Below are 26,740 nucleotides of genomic sequence, written 5' to 3'. Positions count from 1 at the left end.
CAAAAAGTTCCCGGAGCTATAGGAACGGCGAACTGTCGGAAAAATAAGCACTTAGCAGAAGAAGAGCAAAGCTCGGGAAAAAAAAGGAGCCGTAAATAAAAAGGAAATTGAAGGGAGAAAAATGTTGGAAGAGGGAAGAAGAGAAGAGAGGAGAGTGCTCCCAGGCAAATCCTCGCCAAATAATTCATTTCTGACCTCCTTAGTAAGTAAATTTGCTAAATAAATAAGAGCAGCGCTTGAATGTCAAGAACGGGGGATGCTGCCTGTGGCGCTTTGTCGCTCGCAGTCTTGGCAGCGCTGCGGAGCGCTCTGCTTTCATTAGATGGGTAAAATAAATGGCTTCTCCTCCATCCATCCATCCTGAGCCGTTTGATGTTTGGGAAGGAGGGGCGGGAGAAGGGAAGAGTAGCTTTTTTTCTGGATTTAATATGTTAAAAGCTGTCCTTTTATTTTTTGTTGGGGGTTTATTCTGGTTTACCCTGTGTGTGTGTGTGTGTGTGTGTGTGTGTGTGTGTGTGTGTGTGTGTGTGTGTGTGTGTGTGAGAGGGGGAGTTGAGTCAGGAGTTTGGAGGAGCAATGAGCCCAAGCTGCCCTGACAACAGATTGGGTCCATATATAATTCATAGCCTCCAGTCGATCCACTCCATCCTTCCATCCAGCAGCCTCTCCGGCTCTTTCTTTCGCTTCCTTCTGCACACACACACGCAGCGAGCTCAGGGATCGATGGAGAGGGCCGCTCAGTCGTCACACGGTCCTGCAGTCAGGCCGCCACCGCCGCTGTCTTGTCCGGTTAGCCGAGCCGAGACGGCGTCAGCGCGGCCTGTCACTGCAAATGAAGGACAAAGGCGCCGCCACTTCTAGAGAGACACCGTCAGCTGGTTGGCTGGCACCTCGTAACCATGGCATCCCCTTGGCAACGGCACCCACCCGAACACAAGGACGCGCTCAAACACACTTCGGCACACACACTCACCCATGGTGTGAAAGTGGCCTTCTCCGATGCCCTTCACACATGTAGACTGAATAGACGAGAGCTCTCTCTGCGCGCGCGTGTGTGTTTGTGTGTGTGTGTGTGTGTGTGTGCGTGCGTGCGTGTGTGTGTAATTAGGGAATAAACGGGGGGTTAGTGAAGGACAGTGATGGTAGAGCATCAATCCGGTCGTTAAGTGATACTTCCGGGCCTAAAGTAGTCTGCGTTTAATATGGCTTTTGTGTTGTTAACATGTTTAATGTTTTGTATTTTCTTCTATTTGATCTCAAAAAGCTCCTAAAACAGTCAATGATCACTGTTGACCTCCCTCGGCTTTTATTACCGCTAATCATTTATTTAAGCTCAGTTTTTAAAACCTTAGGATGTAACTACAGCCCAGCCCATGCAGCAGTATGACTAACCTCGTATTGTGGATGGATTATCTCAGTTGTTCTCCTGGCTGAAGTTTGGTCCTTTTACAGCATCCTGCCATGCGATTACATTTGTTCCTGACCACCGAGAACACTCACGTTAACTTTTATCGAGTGGAAAAAAAGTTAGCTTGTTTATATTATGCTAACATAGCTGTGTCGCTAGCGGTCACGTAGCACATCATTATATACCAGCTAGCCAAACTTCAGTAACCATACAAACATCACTGCTGTTTAGTTTTCTGTCTTCATTTATGCTGGAAGTGATAGCAGAGCTGTACGTTTGAATTTGTTTCCCAAACCCCGCAGTCAGGACATGCTATATTGTATTTAGATAGAAGCTAGCGAGCTAACTCCCTGCTAACTTCTAACTCCGTTAAATGTCATAAATTCCGTTTTCATGGATGCCTGGATGTTAAACTCAATTGTTACACCTGGTAGAGCAGAACGCTGATCATTTTATTAAAGATGAAAGACTTTAGACAGTTTTTCAACTCTCAGTAATGCCATAGTGATCGTTTGATATATGGACCTGCAGCAGAGTTTAGGCCCAGACACGGCTAGTGACGTCAGACTTAACCAGATAGGATTCTTGCCGCTCTTAAAGTGACAGGAGTCATTTTTTTTTAAATCTGGAGACCCAAACAAAAGCTTGAGTGAAAAATCTGCATTTTCATGTGTTTCCCTTTTAGCACGAGAGCGCTCCAACTTAGCCAGCACTCGTCGAGTAAACTCATACTTTCCCTTCACTGTTTCACTACTTTTTTCCTCAGGCCACTCCTCGACAACAAACTGCGAGTGCAGTGGACTGATGGTGCTAGGATGGATGTTTCCGTGTGTGCGTTCCCTCAGTTTAGTCTCATGGAACAGCGATTACCTCCAGCTCTGGGGCCCTGAGCTGAAAATACGCCCCCCATCGGTCCACCGGGGACACACACACACACACACACACACACACACACACACACACACACACACACACTCTGGCTTCTTCTTCCCTAATTTCCTCCTGCCTCCTTTCTTCTCTCCTTCCTCTCCATCCCTCCTTTCTTCCCCCTCTCGCTCTCTCTGCGGCAACAGGATGCTTTTTTTTCACCCGGCACAAAGGTGCCCAAGAGCAAGATGAATGCGCCGTGCTTGCCCCCACCCCCCAACCCCCGATGGCGGCACATGCATATATTAAGTGTGATTAAACGCTGTGCGGTGCCTCCATCAAGTGCTTTCTAATGGGCTTTTTTATGACATGAATTAGTCATAATGGGAGAGCGCCACAGTCGAAAACCACCAACCACTGTTGTTGTTGTTGTAGTTGATTTGGATTTTTCACCGTTCACACGAGATAGCTTAAGTTCTGGTGAGGGGCGTTTTTACAGTATGCGGATAAATGAGCTTCGGAGGCTTTTGGCGCGTTTAAACTCATTTCTCGTCGCCTGCTCTGCTTTGTGGGAGTTTGCATGCAGAATACATTTTTGCTTGCTTGAGAAGGTGCAGCGATCAAAAGGTACATTTATTTCTGTGACTTGACTCACGCGGAGCTTTTTAGGGAACACGTAGGCAGCGAACGAAGGAGTCTATGCCCCCGCCGCCACCCCACCCCATTATAGGGAAATGGGGCCAGATAAGCGTGGATTTGGTGTGCTTGTTTCTTTGCCACGGAGCTCCCCTGTGCACCTCAGCCCCCATAGAGGGATTACATATGTATCATCAGCCGTGCTCTATGACTAATTACATCTGTGAGATGAGATTATGGGGAGGTTTACCAAGCCAATCCCTCCTCTCAGGCAATGTGTATCGGTTCCAACACGAGGTATTACATTATGTGTCTGTGTGGAAGAGAGAACGATGCCAGTTAAGGGGGATTGAGTGACAGAAATCCGCATAAACATTTTTCCTTCTTTACGTTTTCCGGCCTTTTACGTGTGGCTTCCTTCCTTCCTTTCCTCCTCTGCTCACCTCTCTTCCTCCCGCAACTCTTCCTCCCGTGTTTGAGGCCTCTCCTCACCTCACGTCCCTTTTCTCCCTCTTCATACGGTTGTCCGGGAGATAATCTCGAGTCAGCAGGAGATAGAGCAAATTGTTCCAAACACGGTGTTCCCTTTCAGCCTCTGTGTCACCGGCCTGGCATGCAATGATAGACGCCGCCTTCAATCAAACGCACATGGATGGCTGGTGTTCAGCAGGTTGCAGATAAGCCCCTCTGATGTCACTCGCGACACCATGTGATGAGCGCCCGAGAGAGACGGGGGAGGCTGAGCGGCATTGATTTTTGCTGTCACTATGGCAACAAATAACATGATCCTCTCCAAAAGCACACCTTAATTAGTTAAATTATGACTTGTGTGATGGAGAGGAAGGAAGAGAGAGAGGGAGGGAGGCTGTGGAGGAGACGGAGGATAGGAGAGCTTTTCCTTTTCTGATGTTCGGTGCTCATCTTCAATCTTTTGGAAGAGCTGTGTGTTTGATCAGGGATCTGTTGCGCTCTTTGCTTTTTATCGTGACTCTCAGATATACATGCAGCTCAGTTTTCACTGCAACAATAAAGCAGCGCAGCAGTGACAGGCTGCCAAATATCATCCCTGTATGATTATGTGACTTCTGTTCCTCTGCAGCTTTCACTGTTACTCGCTTATTTCTCCACATCGTGAATCCAGCTGGAGTCAACCCGACTAAATCTCCCAATGTCGTTTTTTTCTTTCTATTGTAGGCAGAGCAACTATCAAGGCCCCGGCATGAGCCAAGCCAGCGCTGTCCCCTACAGTCAGGTGGCGGGCAGCAACGCCGCAGCCACAGGCAACGCACAAGGTCCGGGCTACAACATGCCTCCTTCAGGTATTTCACTAATGCCAGCGTGCTGTAGAGGTAAAAGCTCGTAAACACAGGCCCACAAACATTGCCATCCCCTGCAGGACATTCTCTTCAACGTCTTCTTCAGGACAGAACGCAGCTGAGCTGCAGTTTTAAATCTTTGCACTATTTGCATGCAGTTGTGTTTCTGCAGCATGAAACCTTGAAATCCCCACATGGCTCTCGTAACGCTTCCCGGGCTTCTGTGCTTTGCTGTTTTGGCCCAAAACATGTAAAATGAGCCTTTTGTATCCACACGTGTACCCCCGCCTACAGGCCGCCTTCAACACATATCCAAGGGTTGGGATCGCTCCTTCTTCCCTCCTAGCTTTACTTTAGCTTAAATTAAGTTGATACTTAGATGAAGTTACAGCTGATCTAATCTGGCTCGTCTTGAATCAGCAGAAAACATGTTGATACAATAATGTCGAACCTTTACGGCAGCATCGAAGTGACGTTTCTATCAGTGCACCTACTCAGAGACACAGCGTAGGTCACATGACAGAGTCAAAGACTAAAGAGTTTCGTTATGACGCTCTTCTGAAGAGCTGGCCCTTCGGCGAGGAGAGCGTAACGCGGTGCCTCGGTTTTTTTTTCCTGCCCGGCTGCATTGCTGCTAAACACACATCAGAGATTTTCCAAAATGAAGCTCTTATTTAAAGCCATACATCAGAACGCATGACATTTGTAAAACTTGAGCCAAATTAGAGCGCCAAGGTTCCTCAAAGCTCATCTGGTTTGCCCCTGGGCACGTAAAAAGCCTTCGGTTTGCCCGCCGCGGCACAGCGTACACCGGAGGAAATACAGAGGGGAGCCTTGCACCCAAGGACCTCTCCTTTCTGCTAATAAGAAATATGCAGCTCGCACTTTGAAAAGTAGTCTTAAGGATCTCAACTCTTCTTCACTTATAAACCTAATGAAGGCACACAAACATCTTAGAAAACAGAAACACGTCTTGTCAGCCAACATCTCGTCAACGCTAACCTTTACATTCTCTCCGCACTTTGAATATGTGAGAACATGAATAACTTCTTCCAAGTTGACACCGGCTTGCTTTTAGTGGATTCTTATCTTATTCTCTCTCTACGTCTTCCTTAAGAAACAGTCTTTTTATACGGCTGTCTTCCATTCAGGATAAATGGGCGGACAGGCTTTAGGGAGGCCTTGAGAGCACAAAAGCAAAGAAGCTCAGCAGCCGAAAGACATTAAAGCATTTTCCATTGTCTGACTGTGCCTGTGACATTATACAGACCATTGTGCAGCAGCTTTCAGTCCACACGGTGAAAGCACCATTCATTTAAGGAGTTAAACCCAATTGAATGTAGCAGAATACACAAACATGCCTGAAATCTCTCTTTACTCTTTATTCTGCTCCGTCGTGGAAAAACTTTTAAAAAAATGTGCAAATTCAGAGCATATTTTATGTTTGTGAGAAGTTTGGTGCAACTGCTTCGAGTCAACGTTTGCTCGTTGCTGTTGAAGGATCCACGGGAATGTCAGGAGACGGGATAATGAGCCCAGATGCCAAACCGAAAACGGAGGTGAAAGATGACGGCGGCCCCGCCAACGAGCCCCACAAACCAAAGGTAACTCCTTGACAGTCTTCCCCATTCTCCCACTTCCTCTCCCCTCTCTTTCGTTTGTAAATGTTCTTTCTAATCTTCCTCCGCTAACGAAGCAGACCAGTCCCGATCAGCGGATGCTGCCTCAGCGCAGAGGGCCGTCTCGCTGTTGTTTTCTCACCATATTTAATGATTTGTTTAACATTTACCATTCCTAATGTTTTCCTCGCTTTGTTTTTGCCCTCAGCACTCTCTTCTTGCTGATGTTTTGGCAGCCAAAGCTGCACAGACAGAGGGGGCTTGGCATCTGCAGCACACACATGTACATACACGCAAGCAAACACAGCGCCGACACACACAACATGCACGCAAAGATGGAAAACACGCACTCTAACTAGCCTTCTCCGTCTGTGTCACACACACACTGCTGACTTCTCATTTTGCCCGACAATAGCGGCTCAGCAACAGCAGAACTCTGCTCTTTGCTCTTTTCTACCCCCTCCTCTTGTTTTTCCTTAACAACAACAACACACACTGCCTCCATCACATCCACTACACATCTTTTCCCTCAAAAATCTGTCTTTTCTTTTGCTGATTATGGTAGTAGGTCTTCTGAATTATTTAAGGCAGTCAGAGCAGCCAGAAAGACCCCCGGTGCTCCCGAAAGAGATGATCTGTCTGCCAAGAGAGGGAAGAGGAGGGAGAACGATAAGGTTTTGCTGACATGAGCGTTCTGCACACAGTCCAGAAGCACTTGTCAAGCTGTTGTTCCCTCTTTTACACACTCTCCCTCTCACACACACAGACACACATTTAAACTGGGGAGACTAAATGCATGTTAAATTCATTATAGAGTCTTTTACATACAGACGTCTTACACATGCATGAAGCCTTGCTGTTCCTCTGCCACACACTGCACAGACTTATGGTTTCAGTAAAGCAGAAGAGGTCCAGCTTGGGTGTGTGAGGTTTTGCAGGCTGGCCCCGTGTAAACTGTTTGATTGCAGCTCGGCTCTCGGAATGAGAAGAATTCCTTTCAGCTCGTTTTTGTGAAATATTTCCGTTTCTGTGGTCCTGCTGTAACCTCAGTCCTGTTTTTGGAATTCCAGAGGAACTATTCTTGCAAATTCCTATAATATTTTTCATTAAAAACAACCAATCCCTAATGCCGCTGGAAGCTCGGGGTGTCTTTAAACAGCGCGCTTGGTGCTGTCACAGACTAGCGCTGATATTTCGTTATTCGTCAGGATCAGTTTGGCCGATCTGGCTTCAGGATATGAAACAAACTCGGGGGGATGCAGACTGGTTGCATCTGTGGTATCCTGTTACAGCACCACGCTCTGATTCATCCGGTGAGATCGACCTGTTCTTTCACAGATGTTTGTAAAGGCTGAATGGCTCTGTGCTTGATTGATGTCTGCAAACAGCTGAATTCAAAGATGGGGAGGTCTGACCCAATGCTTTTGTCCGAGTAGCGACACTCATAAAGTCAGGAAAACACTCAAAATCAAATTCTCTGATGTTGTAAAGGTCTTCCCTTTAATCAGTGCACCTCTGTACTAATGATCTCCTATTTCATAAATATCCTTGAGTAGTTTTTGTATCCACAGTCCAGAAACCCAGCGGCTATCATCTGACCTCTGAGGCCTCTGTTCTGTCAGTGTGCACGGTCCACTGAGGAATGAGGATCAGTTATAATACAAAGCTAAAGCATCGTCAGGCGATAGCTGATGGTTTTGAATTGCCTTCTTTTGTTGCCTTCCACAGTGACTGTTATCCTGCATTCAGCCAATCAGATGTTTCTGTGCAGCGCTGAGCAGTAATCCCGCTGCTCTCTCTTTAACAGCTCCCGGACGTTTACGTCAACAATAACAGCAGCGGCGGCTCCCAGCAGTGCGTGTCCCAGCCACCCACTCCAGGCGGCGCCCTACCCGTGCCCTCGCCCCTCTCACCCAGCCCCGCCAGCCTCTCCTCCTACCACGGAGATGACAGCGACAGCATCAGCAGCCCCCCCTGGCCTCTCAAGACTCCCTCCAGCCCCGTAAGAACCAGACACCATCCTGCATGGATGCATTTATGCACTAAAAGCGTGTTTCCGTGTAGTCACTGGAAACCTGCTTGTTAGAGCACGGACAACCTCCTGAAGCAGGATTAAAGTTTGGTGCAATTAACTCCACCGGTTTGAACTTGAATGCTCTGTGCAGGAAGTCTGTAAAGGCTCCGGCTGCACACGCTAAACCAAATGCTTTCGACAAGTATTTATTTTTACTTGGTCATTCAACCAGCAGCCGACTCAGAATGTGTAAATAAGGAATGAATTTTTAATGATGCCCGTGGGAAGAGTGGCTTACTGTGGAAAAGAACACTATCCTGTAGAACAGAGCATGTACTGTATATCACATATAACATACACTGACTCTGAGTTTTCCTAATTAGCACGTCTTTATTTACATTATGCATCTGCATGAGAAGGCAGAAAAACTACCTGACGTAGTGCTTTTATACATCTTGTATTCAAATAAAATGTCACATATTCAGATTCAGAGTTTAATCAGGTACTTTTCTCCTCTGCTTATGTGCATCTCCAGAAAGCCAACCCTAACGCCTCTCCCTTCAGCGGCGACCGAATCGCACGGCTGTACGAGCTCGGTGGAGAGCCGGAGAGGCGAGGCTGGGTGGAGCGATACCTGAACTTCATGGAGGAGCGGGGCACACCTGTTAGTCAGCTTCCCACTGTGGGCAAGAAGCCGCTGGACCTGTGGAAGCTCTACATGGCTGTTCGGGAAATAGGAGGCCTCGCCATGGTAAGGCGCAGGAAGCGTTAGACACAGACTTGAATGTGGAGGAGCTCGTATTCTCACACAGCCAAATCATTTCGCTCCGCTCGCTCTTTGGCTGCTTAGTATTCTTCATAAATCTCCACGGCATATGGCGAGCTTGTAAATGTTGAGAAATGTTCTCAGGAGAATGAGATACATCAAATTAACCTCAGAGAAAGCTGCCTACGTCCTGAAACCAGCTCCAAGCATGTCATTCCTCATGTGATAAAAATGTGAAATTAATATACCGGCAAGGTCAGGTTGGGCAGAAGGACGGAAAACAGGAAGCAAAAGTATACGGACACCTGACAGATACTCGTGTTACACAGCGGCCGGCGTTTTCTGCTCTTTGATGGACCTGAGAGGCAGATTCTCTGCAGACGTTCAACAACACAAAATTAGGAAAAATGTTTCGTTGCTTTGGAGAAACATAAAATTTAACATGTTTTTTTTTCTTTATGTGTACAAAGATGCCGTCTAAGTGCAAATCTGTAGTTGTTTTACACCTAAAACCTGTCAGACAGTCTTCAGATGTGTTTTCCTGTCAGCTAGAATCAGCTTTTCATAGTTTTAGCAGGTTCACCACTTTAGTAAACCAGTAATATTTTTGCCCTTTTGACCTTAACCCATCACCTTTGCATTCCTCAGTTTCTACTGCTGACTTTCAGTTTGTTTAATTCTCAGCTAAAATCAGGTCCTTAGTCGAGCAAATCTTTCTACACCGTGAAAAACAGGCTGTGTGTTCAGGTCAGGCCCACATACTCTTCTCTTGTGTAACACAGTGCATTTTTTCGCTTTTACATTAAAACGTACAACGTGAAAATTATCTGCAAGTGACCTGCGACTCCTGCAAACACGGAGCGCTGAGCCGCGGGGTTGATTATTCTGATTAGATTAGCAGGATGTGATCGCCCATTCTCCAGGCGAAATTATAAGTGTGCAGCTGATACTACCAGGATGGCGCCGAGAAATTATCTCAGTTGTTACGATCTGTGCCAATCATTTCGCTTCCTAACATCGTGTTGTTCTCTGACTCAGGTAAACAAGAACAAGAAGTGGCGTGAGCTGTCCAGCACCCTGAACGTGGGTACATCCAGCAGCACCGCCAGCTCGCTGAAGAAGCAGTACATCCAGTATCTGTTTGCCTACGAGTGCAAGATGGAGAGGGGAGAAGACCCGCCAGCGGACAACAGCAGCAGTAGCAGCAGCATGGCTGGAGGGGACAACAGGAAGCAGGTCAAGATCCAGCCGCCTTCACCTGGTAAGTCCTGATAACACACTGCCTCAGCCTCCAGTCTGTCAGCATGGGGGGTGCAGAGACTCAGACCTTCCTCTGTAGCCGTGCTGAATGGCAGAAATCTGAAGTATACATTTAGAAGATTGGATGCTTTTATAAGTCTAAGAATCTGACTCCTTAACGACCCTCCGATAGCAGTGAATATTAGATTACAGTTAGGATTACATTTAAAATTTGAAATAGCGCTCAACATTACACCCTGATTACACGTACACAACTGGAACCCCGCAGAGATGAGTGAACATTAACACTGCTTTGGTGAGATGAGTCTTGGTTTAATAGAGGTGAGCGAGATATGATCGCCACTTGTGCCTCCACGCGGAGCCTCGCCTTTATTTGATTACCCTGCGTCGGAAGGTTAAGTAATATTGTTTTGGTGCACTAGCACAACACAAAAGGTTGCTTTTTGTTTGTGCGAATTACCTGTTGGAGCCATGTGCCTCTGCGCACAATTACAACGGGAGGACGAGGACGGGAGAGAGAAGGAGTCACGTCTCTAATTTGCAGCGGAGATGAGAAAAGTGACCCTTGCTTTTAAATAGAACATTGGAGCACTTCACCCGCCTGCGACGCCACAGATTGCTTTTCCTGGTGGGCGGAAAAGAGCACCAGCCATCATTTGCATACACACACACACACACGCATGCATGCATGCACATGCGAGAAGTTCACGTAAAAGTTTTACAATTCATAATTCAGTGCCTTCTCATCTATTCGAGGGGATTTAAACATCTCAGTTTTTACACAAACTCATTTTGCCAGCTGATGGTGCACGTCATCTGAGATGCAGTCTGTAAGGTAAAACGCGAAGAGGTCGACGCTCGTGACGTTTAGGTTGGCTTTTGGGTATGCAGCACTCGACTGTGGACTGCTCACGCTACGACACTCCTGCACCACCATCAGAGTGGGTGGAGAGCAGCATCTGCAGCTAGCACTGCGATTCTGAAGACCAAGAGACGTGTCTGTGCAGCAGTGTGCCCACAGTGCACTCAGACTACAGTAAAGCATGTGTTTCTAATTTGAGTTTCACTTTTACAATCGTGTTGCTGAGTCTGATTCTGTCGTTGCATTTTTTTCTCTCCTCGGTGTTTCCCTGTTTTCCTTCACCTCTGTCTTTATATCATGTCCATCCGTGTTCCTCCTGAATCATCTCCTTCATGGTTAGGATTTGATTTTTATGTTTCATTTTCAGTATTGGTCATTTGTTCATGTCCTGTTTTACTTTGATAGTCAGTTTTCTTTTGTTCATGCTTTGTTTTTTTTTACTTTGACCTAATGTGTTATGAACCATAAGCAACAACATGAAACAAAGAGTGACGCCAGAGTTTTTGGATACATTGTTTCTAAATATCAAGATGAAAACAGCAGCCAGTAGAGCAAAAGGAGCCAACCACAGATGACCTTTACCCCAAACCTGTCAGGTGTAGGTAACGCCCAAAGACTGTTGCACTCCAACCAGCAGCAGAGAGGCAGAACACATCCAGGACTCAGGACCTCTCATATACCAAGCCAGACTCATACCCCTGAAACTGCAGTGATCATAGGACCGTGAGACCCACACCCAGGATAACAGACGAGCAAAACAAGCACAGCCACACACTGCAGAGAGTTTGTGAACACCTGTCGTCAGCCATCGTTCATCCTCGAAAGAACTCCCAGAAAGGAGCCCGGACGAGCCCCCAATTTATGTTACAATCCAGCTCATATCTGTGTATTTAATGAACAACTTTACTATTAGAAAAGAAAGAAAATGAAAGAGATTTTTTTTAGCATTTAATTCTGTTTTTATCTGTTTTATTTCATTAAATGTGGCAGTGGGCAAGCTTGCCCTCTGATTAGCTTTACCTTTAAAAAACAGAGTGATCTCCTGTAGACACTAACTTTGCGGTTCGTCTTTGCCCTGCAGGGCTCACTTTGGTTGTTTTATGATTAAATATCCACTCAGTGATGCACTCAAGGCATTTTTCATTTTTCCCTGTTTTGAAAACTATGAATAGAATGAAATGTTTGCAGTTTGTAATATAGACAAAGTTTAATTTAAGTGAAAGAAACGTAATAAATTTAACCATCGTGCAATAATGTTTGATGTTTAAGAAGCAGACTGAATATGCATAATTACCTTTGTATTTATAAATTTGCAAAAAGACTTTTTAATTACTGCACTTGCACATAAAAAGGGAAAATTGTGTTATGAAAAGAAGTGCGTATCGCGCGTGCACACGCCAGGAAAACCTCCCGTTTTTGTCCTTCATGTTGCTCGGTGTTAATGCGCTCTCTGCCTCTGTGCGCTTTGAACTGCCCCACTGACTCCCTGCCAGCCTATATATAGACTGACAGCCCAGTGATGTCACTGAGGGAGCGTGTCCAGCAGGGCGGGTGGGGGTGAGTGGCGGTGGGGTGTGGGGAGTGATTAATGAGGGCTGGAATGTAGAACGTAAACAAACCCGACCTCGCCGTCACCTTTCATTCACAAAACAGCTCAGCTGACTGACTTTTTTCCCCCCTTCTCCACCCCACCCCCACCCTCCCCCTTAACCGCTGCCACCCCTCTGGATTATGTCACCCGCTGACACACACGCTTTTGTGTGCGCACACATCAAACAGCCACACACACTTTTTCCCCCCTTACGTCTCGCTCTAAAAGACGAGCAGAGGGCACTTAAGTTCACGCTGTCCTCCGTCCTCATACCGCCACCACCCCCACCGCTGCCGCTCTTAGAATGGTAAACCTCTTAGCCCCGACTGACCCCGCAATTGTTTGCACTTCCCCACGCGTGCTTTCCGTTTGACGCCGGGATATCCCAGGAAGTGAAGAATCCCTAATGCTCGCTGACCCCTCTTTGCCCCCTCCTACCTCCTGCTCATAATCATGGGATAACCATCTCTCCCTGTCTCGCTCTCCTTCTCTCCGTCTCCTGTGATGTAGAGGCAGAGGGTATCATTGAATAATTCAGAATTAGCATGAATTTTTAAAGCTTAAGTCTTTCTATGGAAACGTGTGGTGCAGGGAAAGGCCACTCAGGATATTCGAGAGAAAGGCTTCTTAGACTAAATGCTCATTAGGACACTTTCATATTCTCTCTGTCTCCGTCTTTGTCATGATTTCACTGGAACGGTCCACGTCTTCTGTTAAACCTGCTCCTGGGAATTTGGATTCGTTGCTTTTATCGGGCTGGGGGTTCAAATTTCTTCTGATTTCCTCATCATCAGGAGTTTAGGTGTCATAACAAAAGTTTGCACTAACCCGCTCTTAACCCCAGAGTTTCTGTGTGAAACCTCAAGCTTTCTGAAGCGTTAGCTTGAACATGTCATGATTCCATCACATTGGCTGTTTAATTTTACATCTGATACATCTGTGGCCTCGAGCTTAGCTCGCCACTTGAAGTCGATGGCACACAAAGACAAAAAAATCCAGCTAAACCATCTTCAGACAGCGTTCACATTAAGAACAGGTCTGTGAGTGGAGGCATCCTTCCCTCTTCCTCCTGCCTCCTCTTCCTCCGCTCGCCTCCTGTAGGCTCATGTCTCGTGTAGGGCATCGCTGCGAGTGCTTTGGCCTTAAGCCCAAAGGTATCTCCCTATTACGGCACATCGCTGCAGTAAAACCAGCTCTAACTCAACCTTCAGATCGTATCTGAAGACTTGTGGAAGACCAACAGTGTCAACGTGTTCTTATGATACAGAACTAATACTCCTACTTGTGTCTCCCAGCTCATTCAGGCGGCTCCCTCCAGGGCCCACAGACACCTCAGTCCTCTGGCAGCAGCTCTACAGCAGAGGCAGCGGGGGACCTGAAGCCCCCCACACCTGCCACCACCCCCCTGGGACAGGTCACACCACTGCCCCCCAACAGGTACACACAGACGCATGCATGATGCTCCTGGTGCTGCATTTACTGACGTGTGCTGCTGACTCATTTTCTCTAAATAAGTTGTGTGTTTGTGTGATATCGTTTGTGTGTCAGCAGTCTGTTTGTTGATGTGTGGTATCCAAAAGTGTGAACATTGTCTCTAAAATTAAACAACAGCGTAGTGGAGCGAGCTTGAAATAAAAGGGGATGCTCTCAGTGTGCTGCTATGTTTAGGTGAGACTGGGATGTGTGATTTGGTTCTTTCTGCTCTTTATGTGACGATTCGAGTCGCACGCCTTCATCTCTGCTGGTTTTAATTAGAAACAGCAACAATCACGTTTGCTGAGCCTGAGAGAAGCACTGTGTTTGAGCTCTTTACCTGGATGTCATTATTATGCTTCCTATTTTAGATCAAAGGTTTTATTTTGCACACAGTTGACTGACGGCCTCTTGTCACATTTAAATTTAAGGTTTTTTCGTGCGCATCACAGCGGGGCTGTCAAACTCCGTTTCCTTCAGGGCCACACTGGGACACGCTGGACATTTAATTAATGTGTTTTAATCTAATATAAAAAGCATGTCCCCCACAGCCTCCTCACAGGCCTCCCAGTCAAGTCAACAAAAGCCAACAAAAAGTAATCGACTCGATTTATTCACACAAAATAAAACAGTTTTGTTGTTGAGTCTCCGAGTTCCTGTTTCACAGTCCTGAATGTGACACATCGATGGCTGCGTGCGACCTACCTGTCCTTGTTTCCACGTTAAAAACCTAAAAAAAGTTTTTTCAAATTAAATGTTGATTTTGTGTTGTTCTGTGTCCTGAGCCGCCCATTATTTCTTTCTGCTTCGTTTCCATGGAGCAGACTTTCTTGTCATTTGTAACGTGGTCCTGAGTTCTCTGAAGGTCTTTCAGATTGTTTTTATTTTTTTGACATTGGCGGCTTTTTCACTCGTTTTCAATCCAGGCCTCGTACCTGTTTGTTTTTAAAGCAATGTTTTTGTTAGTTCAGCTGCATAACTCTGACCTCTGAGTCATTCATGCATTAAAAAAGCTCCTTGCAGATGAAACTGTGTTGTCTCTACACATAACAGACAACCTAGCAAAGAGACTATTTTAGATGATCTCTTCATGTCACAAAAACATTTGGTCTCATTTCTTTACTGTCCTCACTTGAATCTGTGAAAATAACCCAAGATAACACACTTTGACATGAAATAGTATTTTTGTACCAACAAAATAGCTCAATAGCTGTGAGCTGAAGAGCTGGCTTATCTCAGAAAAAAATTTGAGGAAACTGAACAAGAATCAGGAAAAAAGTAAAGACCTGATTCAGGACCTGAAAGATGTATTTGGACCTTCAGCTGATCCATCTGCTGTTCACTGAAGCTTCAGCAGAAATGATCTCAGTCGAAGGACAGCTGTCAAGAAGCCAAGACTGAGGTATTAAATTACACAAGAACTGGACTGAAAATCAGAGCAATGGGTGTGACGGTGTGAGGAATATAAATTTGAAAAGGTTTGGTTCAAATCATGGTCAGTATGTACAAGGAGGTCAGGGGGAGGTCCAACAGTGAGTCTGCAGCCATCTGTGAAGCAGGGTGGGGGGTTGAGCTGCATTTCAGCCAGTGGTGCTGGGATCTTGTCATGAATGCAGAAAAGTACCATCAGATTTTGATCCACCATGGAGTAACATGTGGAGAGCATGGCAGTGAGGCACACAGGGGAACACCATCAGTGTCCCCAGAGCCCAGACCTCAGCATTACTTGGGCAGTGTGGGATCATCCTGATAGAGAACAAAAGGCAGAAACATCCAAAGAAGAGCTTAAAACATCCTGGAGAACCCACCTGAGAGAGAGTTGAGTCTGTGCTGAAGGATAAAAGCGCTCACACCAAATGATGACCGTTAGAAATGTGCAAACTGTTTCATATTCTGCATTTCTGTGTATGTCTGCACGTTTCAGTACATCTCTGCACCTTTTTCCTATTTTCAAAGGAAAAATTAAAAAATACACGAGGAGCGGCTCAAATAATAAAATGACCAAATAGTATATGTCATGATTGACTCCCGCTCTTAAAAAATGAAACTGACAACTTTATTATTTTTGTATCCAAGCATTCAGTGTGTTGTGTCGGTGCCTCTCATCCCCCCTCACTTCCAGGAGCAGTGTGAGCGTGCAGGACCCCTTCTCAGAGGTGAGCGACCCGGCCTTCCAGAAGCGGACTCCCGCCCTGCCCCCCTCGGCTACGTACCAGCAGGGCCTCAGCATGCCTGACATGATGATGAGGATGCAGTACGATGCCAAGGACCCCTTCGCCGGGATGAGGAAGAGTGAGTGAGACACATGCAGTAATAAACCTTCACCCAAACCCGATTCTCCATTTTTATTGTCCTTAATTGAACTTTGAGGGAACAGCGTTGTTCTGAGATTCATTTAATCCACAGGTACGACAAATTAGGGGGGTCGTTCTCAACTTCATCTTTAAACTGTGCAAAAGCTTTCATTTCAGTGAATCGTGTATCCCAAAGACATTGGGCTTTCATCTGTTTCAGTGGTCTAATTCATTATCTTGTCACTGTGTCATCTCACATCAGGACAGATGTGTGTGTTTGTGTGTGTGTGTGTGTGTGTTTTCCTACTAGAAGTATGAATCGAAATGAGAACTGTTTGTCGCTTTATCCAAAACACACCAGCTCGTTTTAAGTTCTTGTAGCTTAGTCTGCGTCTCATCCTAACTTTGTTCCTCCTTTTCATCCTCTTGTTTCCAACCTTTCATCCTTCCCCCCGCTGTGAAGCACCTGCTTCGACCAACTCGTGCGGTTTGGTTTCCAGAACAAACGGGAGTTTTAGAAAGAATGGCGGCTCCTCTGAAGGCTGGCGAGAATGGAGTCTGAATGAATAATATGGTGGATGATAGCTGCATAACAACTCAGAACAATAGGTTTAATCATGCAAAGTGCAGAATATTCATAGAGGCATGCTGCCACCTGCTGGTCAGCAGAAACATGGTTCGTGCATTCAGAAATGCACATTTAGATGCTGTTGGATATTTCCAGGAGAATGAAACCATTTCCCCTCCTTGTTCTTTAACGCGTTCATACAATTTAGATTATTAGGTCCAGTCTAAGGTCTTTGCTTTCCTTCCTCCACAGTGGCAGGAGCCGATCCTTATATTCCAGCCCAGATGCCCGGAAGCGGTATGCAGGACATGTATGGTCGACCCCCATCAGCCCTGAGCATGAGCCAAAGGTCACAGTACCCGTACGGGCCGGGCTACGACAGGAGGTAAAAAAACACAAAGTGGGGGAATCAGTTTCCTCTTATTTATTCTGTCCTGAACGTCGAGGCGTGGTGTACTGCACAGCATCAGTAAAGCATGTCCTGCTGTCTTTAGGCCGGACCATATGATGGGGATGGAGGGGACCATGGGCCCCCCTGGGAGTCAGACCAACATGGGACCTTCCAACAGTGAGGGCAGCATGTACTCGCCCAGCAGATACTCCTCACAGCACAGGTCAGCGCTCTCGTACGTGTCTCCAGCAGAGTGTGCGTGCCTCTCTGGAGGCCTGTGCTCTGTAACAATCAGTGAGTGATACTCTCTTTCCCCTCTGTCCTCTGCTTCAGACACGACGGCTACGGTCAGCAGTATTCCAGCATGCCGTACGGGATGCATCCATCTGGGATGTACCCACAGCAGCAGGTGAGACAGCTCGTCACGGCGCTCTCAGTCAGAGCTTTACCGTAATCATACCTGCTGTAAACAAGACGTTTGATTAGAGTGTCAAATCTCAGCCCAGAGATAATAAATTAATAAGATAACAGCACAGTGGGTGGGATGTGTTTTGTGACTGTGGTTGTTTCTTGTTGTCATTGTGATCACAATCAATTTCTGCTTTTTTGAACCATCAGAATGAAGTAAAGCAGAGCGATGATTGCTTGTTTTGAGTCCTAATAATGACCCTCATGAATGGGCCAATCAATGGTCCTCTCTCGCACGTCATTTGTCAAACTGAAGATTATTAGCCACGTAATTATGGTATCGAGTAGAACTGTTTCTTTGTGTCTCGGAGGAAAATAGTGTGAGGTAATTGGCCATTAGGTGACCGCTCTGAGCAGAAGCCATCGCGTGTTTTTGCAGCGTCCTGCTGCGTTTCTGCCACACGAGCGTGGTTTCAGATTTAGTTCACAACTCAGAATATTTCTGAGTCTTTGATAGATCGGCGGAGCTCCCGGCTGGAGGTGTAATGGAGCATCGCGGTAAAATAATTATGGTAATGGAAGTACGAGCCACGCGCCTCACCTCTCGCCCACTGACAGGTGGATGTGAAGAAAAATGGATGCTCTCGTGAGCTTTGTGTGCACGTCTCATGGAAGCATGTTTTCATCGTGTGATTGCTTTTTGTTAAGCGTCGTCGCTAACGATCTCCCCCGTTGCTTCAGCAGGGCTACAAGCGTCCGCTGGATGGAATGTACGGCCCCCCGCCCAAGAGACACGAGGGCGACATGTACGCCATGCAGTACACCAACCAGCAGCCGGACATGTACAACCACTACGGCAGCGGTTACTCTGAACACAGACCGCTCCAGGGACAGTTCCCCTACCCGTACCCCCGCGACCGTATGGCCCCCTCGGGCCAGAGCCAGCACAGTATGCTGGGTGGGGGGCCCCCTCCTAATCACGCTGCCGACGGGCCCAACATGTGGCCTTCGAGGACAGACCTCGGCTACCCCTACCCCAGCAGGCCGGGATCACAAATGCCCCCGTACGGCTCGATAGGCAGAGACGACATGGACGGGCGGCCCGGGCCGGAGCAGTGGCACCGTCAGTCTCCGTACATGTCATCATCAGGCGGCATGCCCCCCCTGTCCTCGCGTCAGCCGTCGTCTTATTCCAACTCCCCGTCCATGGCCAACCACCTGCCCAGAGCGCCGAGCCCAGGGGCCTTCCAGCGCTCCATGGACTCTCGAATGTCGCCCAGCAAAGCGCCATTCATGTCCCCCATGAAGATGCCTAAACCCGGCCTGGCCATGATGGGATCGCAGGGCGGTGGACCCATCGGGCAGTTTCCTCCTAATCTGAGGAGGGACCTCAACTACCCACCGGGTTCAGTGGAGGGCACCCTGCCGATTCTCAAGCCTCGACGCAAGCTAACATCCAAGGACAGTGGTAAGATCGTTTTTTAGGTTCTCAGCAGCAGCATATTTGCAGCTTGTTTAAACCTGGTTCTTCTCCGGTGGAAGTTTTCCGTGTTTTCCAGCTGTAAAAGAAACGGTGTTTTAGCTCCCCTATCGCTGCACTGGTGCAGCTCATTGTCAGCTAACGGTAGCACAACATGAGCCAAATTTTATCAAAGAAATTACAACCATCTACTTTGGTTAGCGTCCCTCTCATCTTCAGGACGTTTGATTGCCAGTTTTTTTTCTTCCTGGTTCCAAAAATCCCACTGTTTTAATCCCAGGAACGCCTGAGGCCTGGCGCGTGATGATGTCTCTGAAGTCTGGCCTGCTGGCAGAGAGCACGTGGGCACTAGATACCATCAATATCCTGCTGTACGATGACAGCACAGTGGCCTCCTTTAACCTCTCCCAGGTAAAACCAACCCACCGAACAGAGCCTGTCTTTATCATCATCTAGATCCTGTTTTTCTTTTGCAATAAAACTCCACGAGAGTCAAGTTAGTTATGCACCTCTGAGGTTTTGCAGTATTATATCTACTTAAAAATTCTTGGCTCGTATTCAGAGTCTGGGACTACTTGATAGCTCGTCTGACTTCTTTCTGCTCAGCATTGATCACGTTTTATTTTTCTCTGTCCAGTTGCCTGGATTCCTCGAGCTCATCGTCGAGTACTTCCGCCGTTGCTTGATTGAGATCTTTGGCATCCTGGAAGAGTTTGAGGTGGGGACTAAGAAACTGTCCTCAAGTCCAGCGTCTGCACAGAACGAAAGACCTGAGCGGGATTCTGGCTCTCCTGTCCAGCCTGAGCTCTCTAAAGCCGAGGAGACCCAGGTGGAGCGTGCCGAGGGCGTCACCGAGGAAGTGACACCTGTTGCTGCAGAGCCGGCCGAGGTGAACGGCGAAACAGAGGAGTCCAACATGAGCGTTAACAGGGAGGACAAGAGTGGAGAAGATGGTGAAAAGGAGGGAAAAGAAGAAGAAGAGGAGGCAGCAGAGTGTGAAGCAGAGACCGTGGATCGGCCCGTAGCAGAGGCGGAGCATAAACCCAAACAAGCCAGCAAATACGACAAGTTCCCCATCAAGATTGTTCACAAAGAGAACCTGACCGATGACATGTCCGGTTACCTCACAGAGTTTACCAGCGGGCTGCTGCACTGGCAGGCGGGTGGAGGCGACTCCACGGCACACATTCAGACACACTTCGAACCCCGGAGCGAAGCGCCCGAGGATGAAGGCAGGAGAAACGAGAGCAAACAGGAGAGCAAGATGGACCACGAAAAGAAGCAACCTCTGAAACACATCACCGCGACTATCGACGACGTTCTGTGCGCCCGCGTTGACGCCCTCGCTTACGGCCATCCCGCGCGCTCTCTGCCCTCTTACCCCTTCAGGGTGCACCCAGATGGGGAGGAGGACCACATCACCTTGCTGGAGGATGAGCCACGCTGCCTGGACGAGGCTCCGCTCACCACCACATCTGCCTGGCAGGACTCGCTGTCCAAGCGGTGCACCTGCGTCTCCAACATCGTCCGGAGTCTGTCCTTTATCCCGGGGAATGACTTGGACATGTCCCGCCACCCTGCTCTGGTTCTTCTGCTGGGCAGGCTGCTTCTGCTGCACCACGTGCACCCTGAGAGGAACAGGTTACCTCCCAGCTTCCAAAGAGACGAGCAGCAGGAGCGGGGGCTGTCGAGCAGTAAGGACGAGTGGTGGTGGGAGTGTCTGAGTCTGCTCAGGGAGAACGCCATGGTCACTCTGGCCAACATCGCTGGCCAGTTGGATCTCTCCACTTACCCAGATACCATCTGCCTTCCCATCCTGGACGGCCTCCTCCACTGGATGGTTTGCCCCTCAACCGAAGCCCAGGACCCCTTTCCGTCGGCAGGACCTCATTCCCAGCTCACCCCCCAGAGGCTGGTGCTGGAATGCCTCTGCAAGCTGAGCATCCAGGAGGGCAACTTGGACCTCCTGCTGGCGACGCCGCCGTTCAGCCGACAGGAGAAACTGTTCACGGTCCTGGTGCACTACGTGGGTCAGAGGAAGGCCCAGGTGTACAGGGAGATGGCGGTGGCTGTGCTCTCCCACCTGGCACAGGGAGACCCCACAGCGGCGCGTGCCATAGCCATGCAGAAGGGCAGCGTGGGTAACCTGGTAGTTTTCTTGGAGGACGGCGTTAGCATGGCACAGTATCAGCAGAACCCTCACAGCCTGCTGCACATGGGCCATCCTCCCATGGACCTGCCCAGTATAAACATGATGTGCAGAGCAGCTAAAGGCCTGCTGGCTATGGCCAAAGTGCAAGAGAACAAGAAAGAGTTTGTACTGTATGAAAGCAGATTATTAGACATCTCCATCTCCTCGGTGCTCAATGTGGGAGTGGTCGCCATTATTTGCCAAGTCCTGTTTCACTTGGGGAAGTTATGACATGAGGAGAGGCGGGACTGGCGCGGCACACGCTGAGGCTATTTCTGTGGTTTTTCTATTTTTATTTATTAAAATGACAGAAAATGTTTGTGTTTTTTTAAAAGAAGTATCTGCATAAACAAAATGTCTCTATCTATATACATATATATATATACATATATATATATATATATACACATATATATATATATATATATATATATATGTATAGCTTCTGGGCGATGTCGGGATTTGAAAGCTCGTTTTAATACAAATATTTAATACCTGCTGGTGTCGGATTGCTGCGTTTGGTTTGGCATTATTTTCTTTTCTTCCTTTGTTTACTTTTTCAGCCAAAGCTGCCACCAGATCTTGGTGCTCGATTCTGTGGTTCCTTTAGAGTCGATGAGATGTTTTTCAGTTTTATAAACGCCAATATGCTCATCAACTTTTTGTTAATGGAGAGTATTTATTTAAAATGTGACACTGTACAGTAGTTTGAACTTTTTGCCAACAGCGGTGGAGGAAAAAAACACAGAGAAAACACAGAGTTTTTAAACTGAAACGTCTCCATCGCTGGAACATACGTTGTGCAATAGGACTTGGAGCAAGTTGTCCCTTTGAAAACTAGAGGATGTAAAAGCTTCTGACACCTGCAGTGTGCGCTCATGGCCACGAGGAGGCAGCATTGCACCAGCCACTCGACATCAGAGAAGAGCATCCGTCAGAGAAGCGTCTAATTTATCAATCATAGCCTCAATGACTTTCACAGATGAACTTTGTGTTTCCTGATCACTTGTGTTATGTCTGTATTTTTTCATCACCGTGTATATAAACTGTTGTACACACGATTCTTTCGGTCTTTATCTAGCATAGCAGGAGACGGGACTTTCTGACTATTATAACAAATGCTTTTATTGTTGGTAAATTTGGTATTGTTATTATACATATTTTGTTAATGGGGTCAAATATTTGAACATGGCAGATGTATCTGATGTTTCACCGTTCAAAAAAAACACACAAAAACAACAAAAAAAGAAGAAAAAAAATCCTGTATGCGTTGTATTATAGCTGAGAAAACAATCGCTTTGGTAATGAAACGTGGAAGTGCCAGGGTGAGGGGGTGACTGTGGAGACGCCATGCGAGGGAACCGAACATCTTTCTGTTTGTTCACGTCCTGCGTTCATGTCAGTGGGCATATTTTTGAATCTACACGATGCTCGAAAACAAAACACGTGAAAAGATCAAAACATCCTGAAAGCTCATTGTAAAAAATGCCTTTTTTCATATGACTCCTGTCTTTTATTCAGTATACACATTTATACTCTGTGCTGCACATGTCACGAATAAATGTACGATGAACATCGTTAAGCACTGGAGACGTTACATTATGTCCAGACAATCTTAGGCCAATAAAACAAACATCAACTGCTTACGTGGGCTGTCTTTTATTGGCTGCATCCGGATCCTTCGTGGCACAGGTTCAAAAAGGTGCTGAAAACATCTGAGAGTTTGGTCCAAGCTGAGAGCTGGTAGCGTCTCACAGTTCCTGCAGATTTGTCATTTGCATCCGTAGCGAGAATCCCCCGTTGATTCTGTTGGATTGAGATCTGGACGCTGTGGAGGCCGTTTGAGTGCAGTGAACTCAACAAACCAGTTCGAGAGGATTTGAGCTTCATGACTTGGTGTGTAGAAGATGGTAGACTGGTCTAAAGGGACGGACGTTGCTCGGGTAGGCTGTGGAGCTTTAATGATGCTCAGCTGGTGCTCAGGGGCCCAAACTGTGCCGAGAAAATATCCCCACATCGTCACACCCCCACCATCCTATCCTTGTAATGATCAGCTGTTGGTACGAGGCAGGATGGATCCATGCTTCTGGTTGTTTACACCGAACTCTGACTCTAATCCAAATGTTGCAGCAGAGAAAGACTCATCGGATCCCGAAACGTTGTTCCATCGTCTGTTGTCCAGTTTTGGCGAGCCTGTGTGAATTGTAGCTCCAGTTCTCCTCTGACATCAACAAGGATTTTCTCCTGGAGAGCTGCTGCTCACTGGATTTTAACCATAGTTGTTTGGGAAAGTCCAGCAGATCAGCCCGCCTGGCACCAAAAACCTCACCACATTCAAAACACCTCAGCAGCTCACCACCACCCAAAAGCATCTGTGAAGTGCAGCCATATGATTGGCTGATTACATCTTTGTGTTAATGCAAAAATATCCAATGTTTCCCTAATAAAGTGTATAAGTGAGCACGGTGATAAGTTGCTGTTGGGAAGAGTAAACAGCAGAATGTGATGATTCTCCTGAAAGCTGACTGTTCCTTGGACAACGTTACAAACTGTACATCACAGCAGCTCTCGGGCTGTGTGTCTAACGCAGGTCTTGGCATCAGTCCCGCCCTTCAGTTAGAGTCAGATTTTATTGTGTCATGGATCATCTCACTCTTCAGGCGCTGCAGAAACACCAGCTCTCAGATTCACTGGACTCAAAGCCAAACTAATGTCCTCCAAAGACTTCATCTCACAGCCTTGATCCGGTAAACATACAAGTATTTATAAGTATTAATATCAAGGAGAAAGTGTACTACTGGGTGCCATGAGAACAGTTGTATTACTCCGTCTGGACGTTTCCTCATAGCCGTGGAGAAAAGACAGCTGTTTGTCTTTATTCTTTATTGTGGTTTGTTTTCCACTACACACACAATGCTAAGTTCTCATATTTGTCCTGGCATTATGTGCTGTCACGTTGTTGTTTAGCACAACTGAGGTCCTGGATGAAGGTGTTATAGCCCAAACAGATCTATCGAGCAGTGGCTGCACGGCCACTGAAAATCAGGCCTGTTGACACCATGCAGGGTTTAGCTCAGTTATTTACACCCATTTTCTTAGTTAACTCTGCTAATTGTGATTAAAAATATTCTGTTTTTGTGCTGCACACTTAGATCAATGGAACATGGGAGGTACAGCTACCCCGTCTCTTTGCTGCTGCTTCCCATCTGTTATACACATTACTCCCTCGCTTTCAGAAAGCCTCCATAATTACCAGTTTCACTCATTTTGGTTTCATTTATTTTACAGTTCGCTTTGGAATTAGTTCATTAAAATGTGCAAAATTAACCAGCACAAATCAAAGAACTAAGCTGGATTTAGATTTGTAGCATCTGAAAAAGTATTTTTAGAGATGGAATTATATTCATTCTAATCTGCTCTCAGAGGAGGAACACTGAGCTCATAAAACCTTACATATGTGCATATCATCATCATAGTTTAGTCCGACAATATAAGGAACAGTCACTCTGTGCTTCCCCCTGTTTTCAAGCTTTTCACATTAAAACACTCACAGTTTGTGTTTGACCTTAAACAACTTGAGCTTTACAAGCTTTTACTTTACGAGTCCACAGAAACGTCTCAAGCTTACATCAAAGATGATAATGTTGTGACGAATGATGGACAGCTAATTTCTTATTCTCTGCAGAAATCTGCTAATCTGCTGTGTTTCATTAATTATCACAGGTTATAAAGGTTCCTCTGTTAATGAAGACATGCACATGTGCAAACACGATCATCAGAAGTGCTTTTAGGAGCAGAAACTCATGACTGATGCACTCTGTGTACCCCCTGACTTTAATGCGTCCTCTTGCAGCGTTTCCAAGAAGGACACAAACCATCAGCCACTCATCTATCCAAGGGTGTTTGAGTTTTTACTGAATAGAGTCTACAGTTTGTTTGGTGTTTTCTCTTTTTTGTGTCTCCCCAGTGTCGTTACTTCCTCTTTAGTTGGAATTTGACGTCTCTCTCTCGTCTTCCTTTGCCAGGGGAAACATGGGTATGAAATCAAGTCCTATTTTAGGCTGATTTTAATAATAACATTCCTGAGGTTAAGAACACAGCCGATAAGTGGTCCCATCACAAGTTTGGCTTCAAAGAATGAGAGCGAGTCTGGCTGCTTGGCAGCAGAGAAGCGTGATCACTCATCTTCGTCTTATTTAACTCTTACTGACACTTTGAAATTAATTACAGCCTGCCTGAGACATGGTTAACAGTTTGATTGATCTCTAACTGAAGCCAGTTTCTGCAGAGAAGGAAATGACTGATATGCTTCTGAGCGCATCTTACAGGTACACACCTGCACATTATAAATAGCGCCCACATACTTCAGAGTGTTTTTGATTTCAGCCCGTCATTCAGAGTTTGGAGGGAAAGTGGGCTGCTGTACTTTTTTGGTGATGGAGGATGTGTTTCACGTAGGCAGCCAAGCGCAGGAGAAAACCTCCCACTCTCCCGTGCCTCTGAAAAGCTGAGTCACTGAGCTCTGACAGGATGGATGTGGTGGCCGGGAGGAAACCGAGCCTGTCATTGGCTACCGCTGGCTGGGGTCCGCTGCCTTGCTGCCTCTCACTGCTCTTGTAGGTAAATTAATGAGCACTGGGTGGAAACAAAACAGACAGGACTGACCTTTCTAGTGATGTGCTACAGTACACGTAAGGCAGCAGCGATGAGTCAGGTTTGACTTCATCCGGTAATTTTGACTATAGAGAGTATATTAGCCCCCTGATGAGGCTTTGATCTCGCCGTGTTCTTTCATCCAGTCCAGCTTTTTAAACTAAACAATACTGTCAGCACGAGGCCTTGGCAGGATGTAAGTCAAGCCTATGTTGTTCTTGGACTCTGACTCAAGGGGCCTATCATGTCCACCCGTTTGCCAACACAAACACGGCTCCTGCCGTATGTCATCGGGCTGCTTAACGAGCTCCGTGGTTAAAGAATTAGTCTGGAGGCCTTACAGATCATTAGCAGCCATTACAAACATCCACAGCTTTGCAGCAGATCAAGTGTGGCATGTGCCACTTGGTGGATTCACATGGCCGGTGGTGGAAGCTTTGCAGATGCATGACGGAAGCATGTCGCAGCAGGGTAAAAGACCACTTCCTCGGAAAGCACACCGTGGCTGCTCACTCTGCACTCACACGGGGGGGAGCGTGTTAAACCTACAGCCTGAGACCGGGCGCGGCATGGCTAACACGACACCCAGCTTTCACATCAAAAATGCATTTGCAGGCTAGAAAAGTGCAACGAGAACACACAGTTTCCCTCTTTGCATGGTGTTTGATTCTGGCCAATTAAGTCTTCTCACATTAGAGGAAAAGCAGCAGAGCTCCTTTCAGAGAAAGTGGATAATTGCAGCCAGTGACTGATGATGAGGAGGTGTGTGTGTGTGTGTGTGTGTGAGGGGAGCATGGATGGCAGAAGAACTGTGGGCTGATGATGAAATCATCTGTACTAATCTAGCCGAACAGGAAATTGCATCACTGCTGAACTGCACTTGGCATCTCAGCAAGCATGAGTTATGTGCAGCATGGCTGCCTGTTTTCAGTAGAAACAGTAA

At 46.9% G+C, this 26,740-nt stretch overlaps 1 protein-coding gene across 7 annotated transcripts in view; it reads left to right on the top strand.

Annotated features, from left to right (window-relative positions):
* LOC147306597 (AT-rich interactive domain-containing protein 1B-like) overlaps positions 1-22,783 on the top strand; it is a 190,671-nt gene extending 167,888 nt beyond the window's left edge. For 4 of the 7 annotated variants that reach the window (XM_086275348.1, XM_086275344.1, XM_086275342.1 and 1 more), the window contains 13 exons: positions 4,106-4,230; positions 5,728-5,831; positions 7,654-7,848; positions 8,396-8,611; positions 9,665-9,887; positions 13,635-13,776; positions 15,935-16,104; positions 16,927-17,059; positions 17,169-17,288; positions 17,399-17,474; positions 18,215-18,941; positions 19,234-19,364; positions 19,591-22,783. In XM_086275348.1, the coding sequence (XP_086131474.1) occupies positions 4,106-4,230; positions 5,728-5,831; positions 7,654-7,848; positions 8,396-8,611; positions 9,665-9,887; positions 13,635-13,776; positions 15,935-16,104; positions 16,927-17,059; positions 17,169-17,288; positions 17,399-17,474; positions 18,215-18,941; positions 19,234-19,364; positions 19,591-21,375 (4,147 nt within the window). In that variant the 3' untranslated portion in view covers positions 21,376-22,783. The remainder of the gene's footprint in view (positions 1-4,105; positions 4,231-5,727; positions 5,832-7,653; positions 7,849-8,395; positions 8,612-9,664; positions 9,888-13,634; positions 13,777-15,934; positions 16,105-16,926; positions 17,060-17,168; positions 17,289-17,398; positions 17,475-18,214; positions 18,942-19,233; positions 19,365-19,590) is intronic. The other 3 variants (XM_086275345.1, XM_086275347.1, XM_086275343.1) reach the window with 2 other exon arrangements.
* The last annotated feature ends 3,957 nt before the right edge of the window (positions 22,784-26,740 follow it).

The sequence above is a fragment of the Aulonocara sp. 'chitande type north' Nkhata Bay genome, linkage group LG19, assembly GCF_057382095.1.
Source record: "Aulonocara sp. 'chitande type north' Nkhata Bay isolate Kocher_YH1m ecotype deep benthic linkage group LG19, A_spYH_male_GT1.1, whole genome shotgun sequence".
NCBI lineage: Eukaryota > Metazoa > Chordata > Actinopteri > Cichliformes > Cichlidae > Aulonocara > Aulonocara sp. 'chitande type north' Nkhata Bay.
The sequence above is the reverse complement of the archived record's forward strand: the minus strand, read 5'-3'. Positions and strand labels throughout refer to the sequence as shown.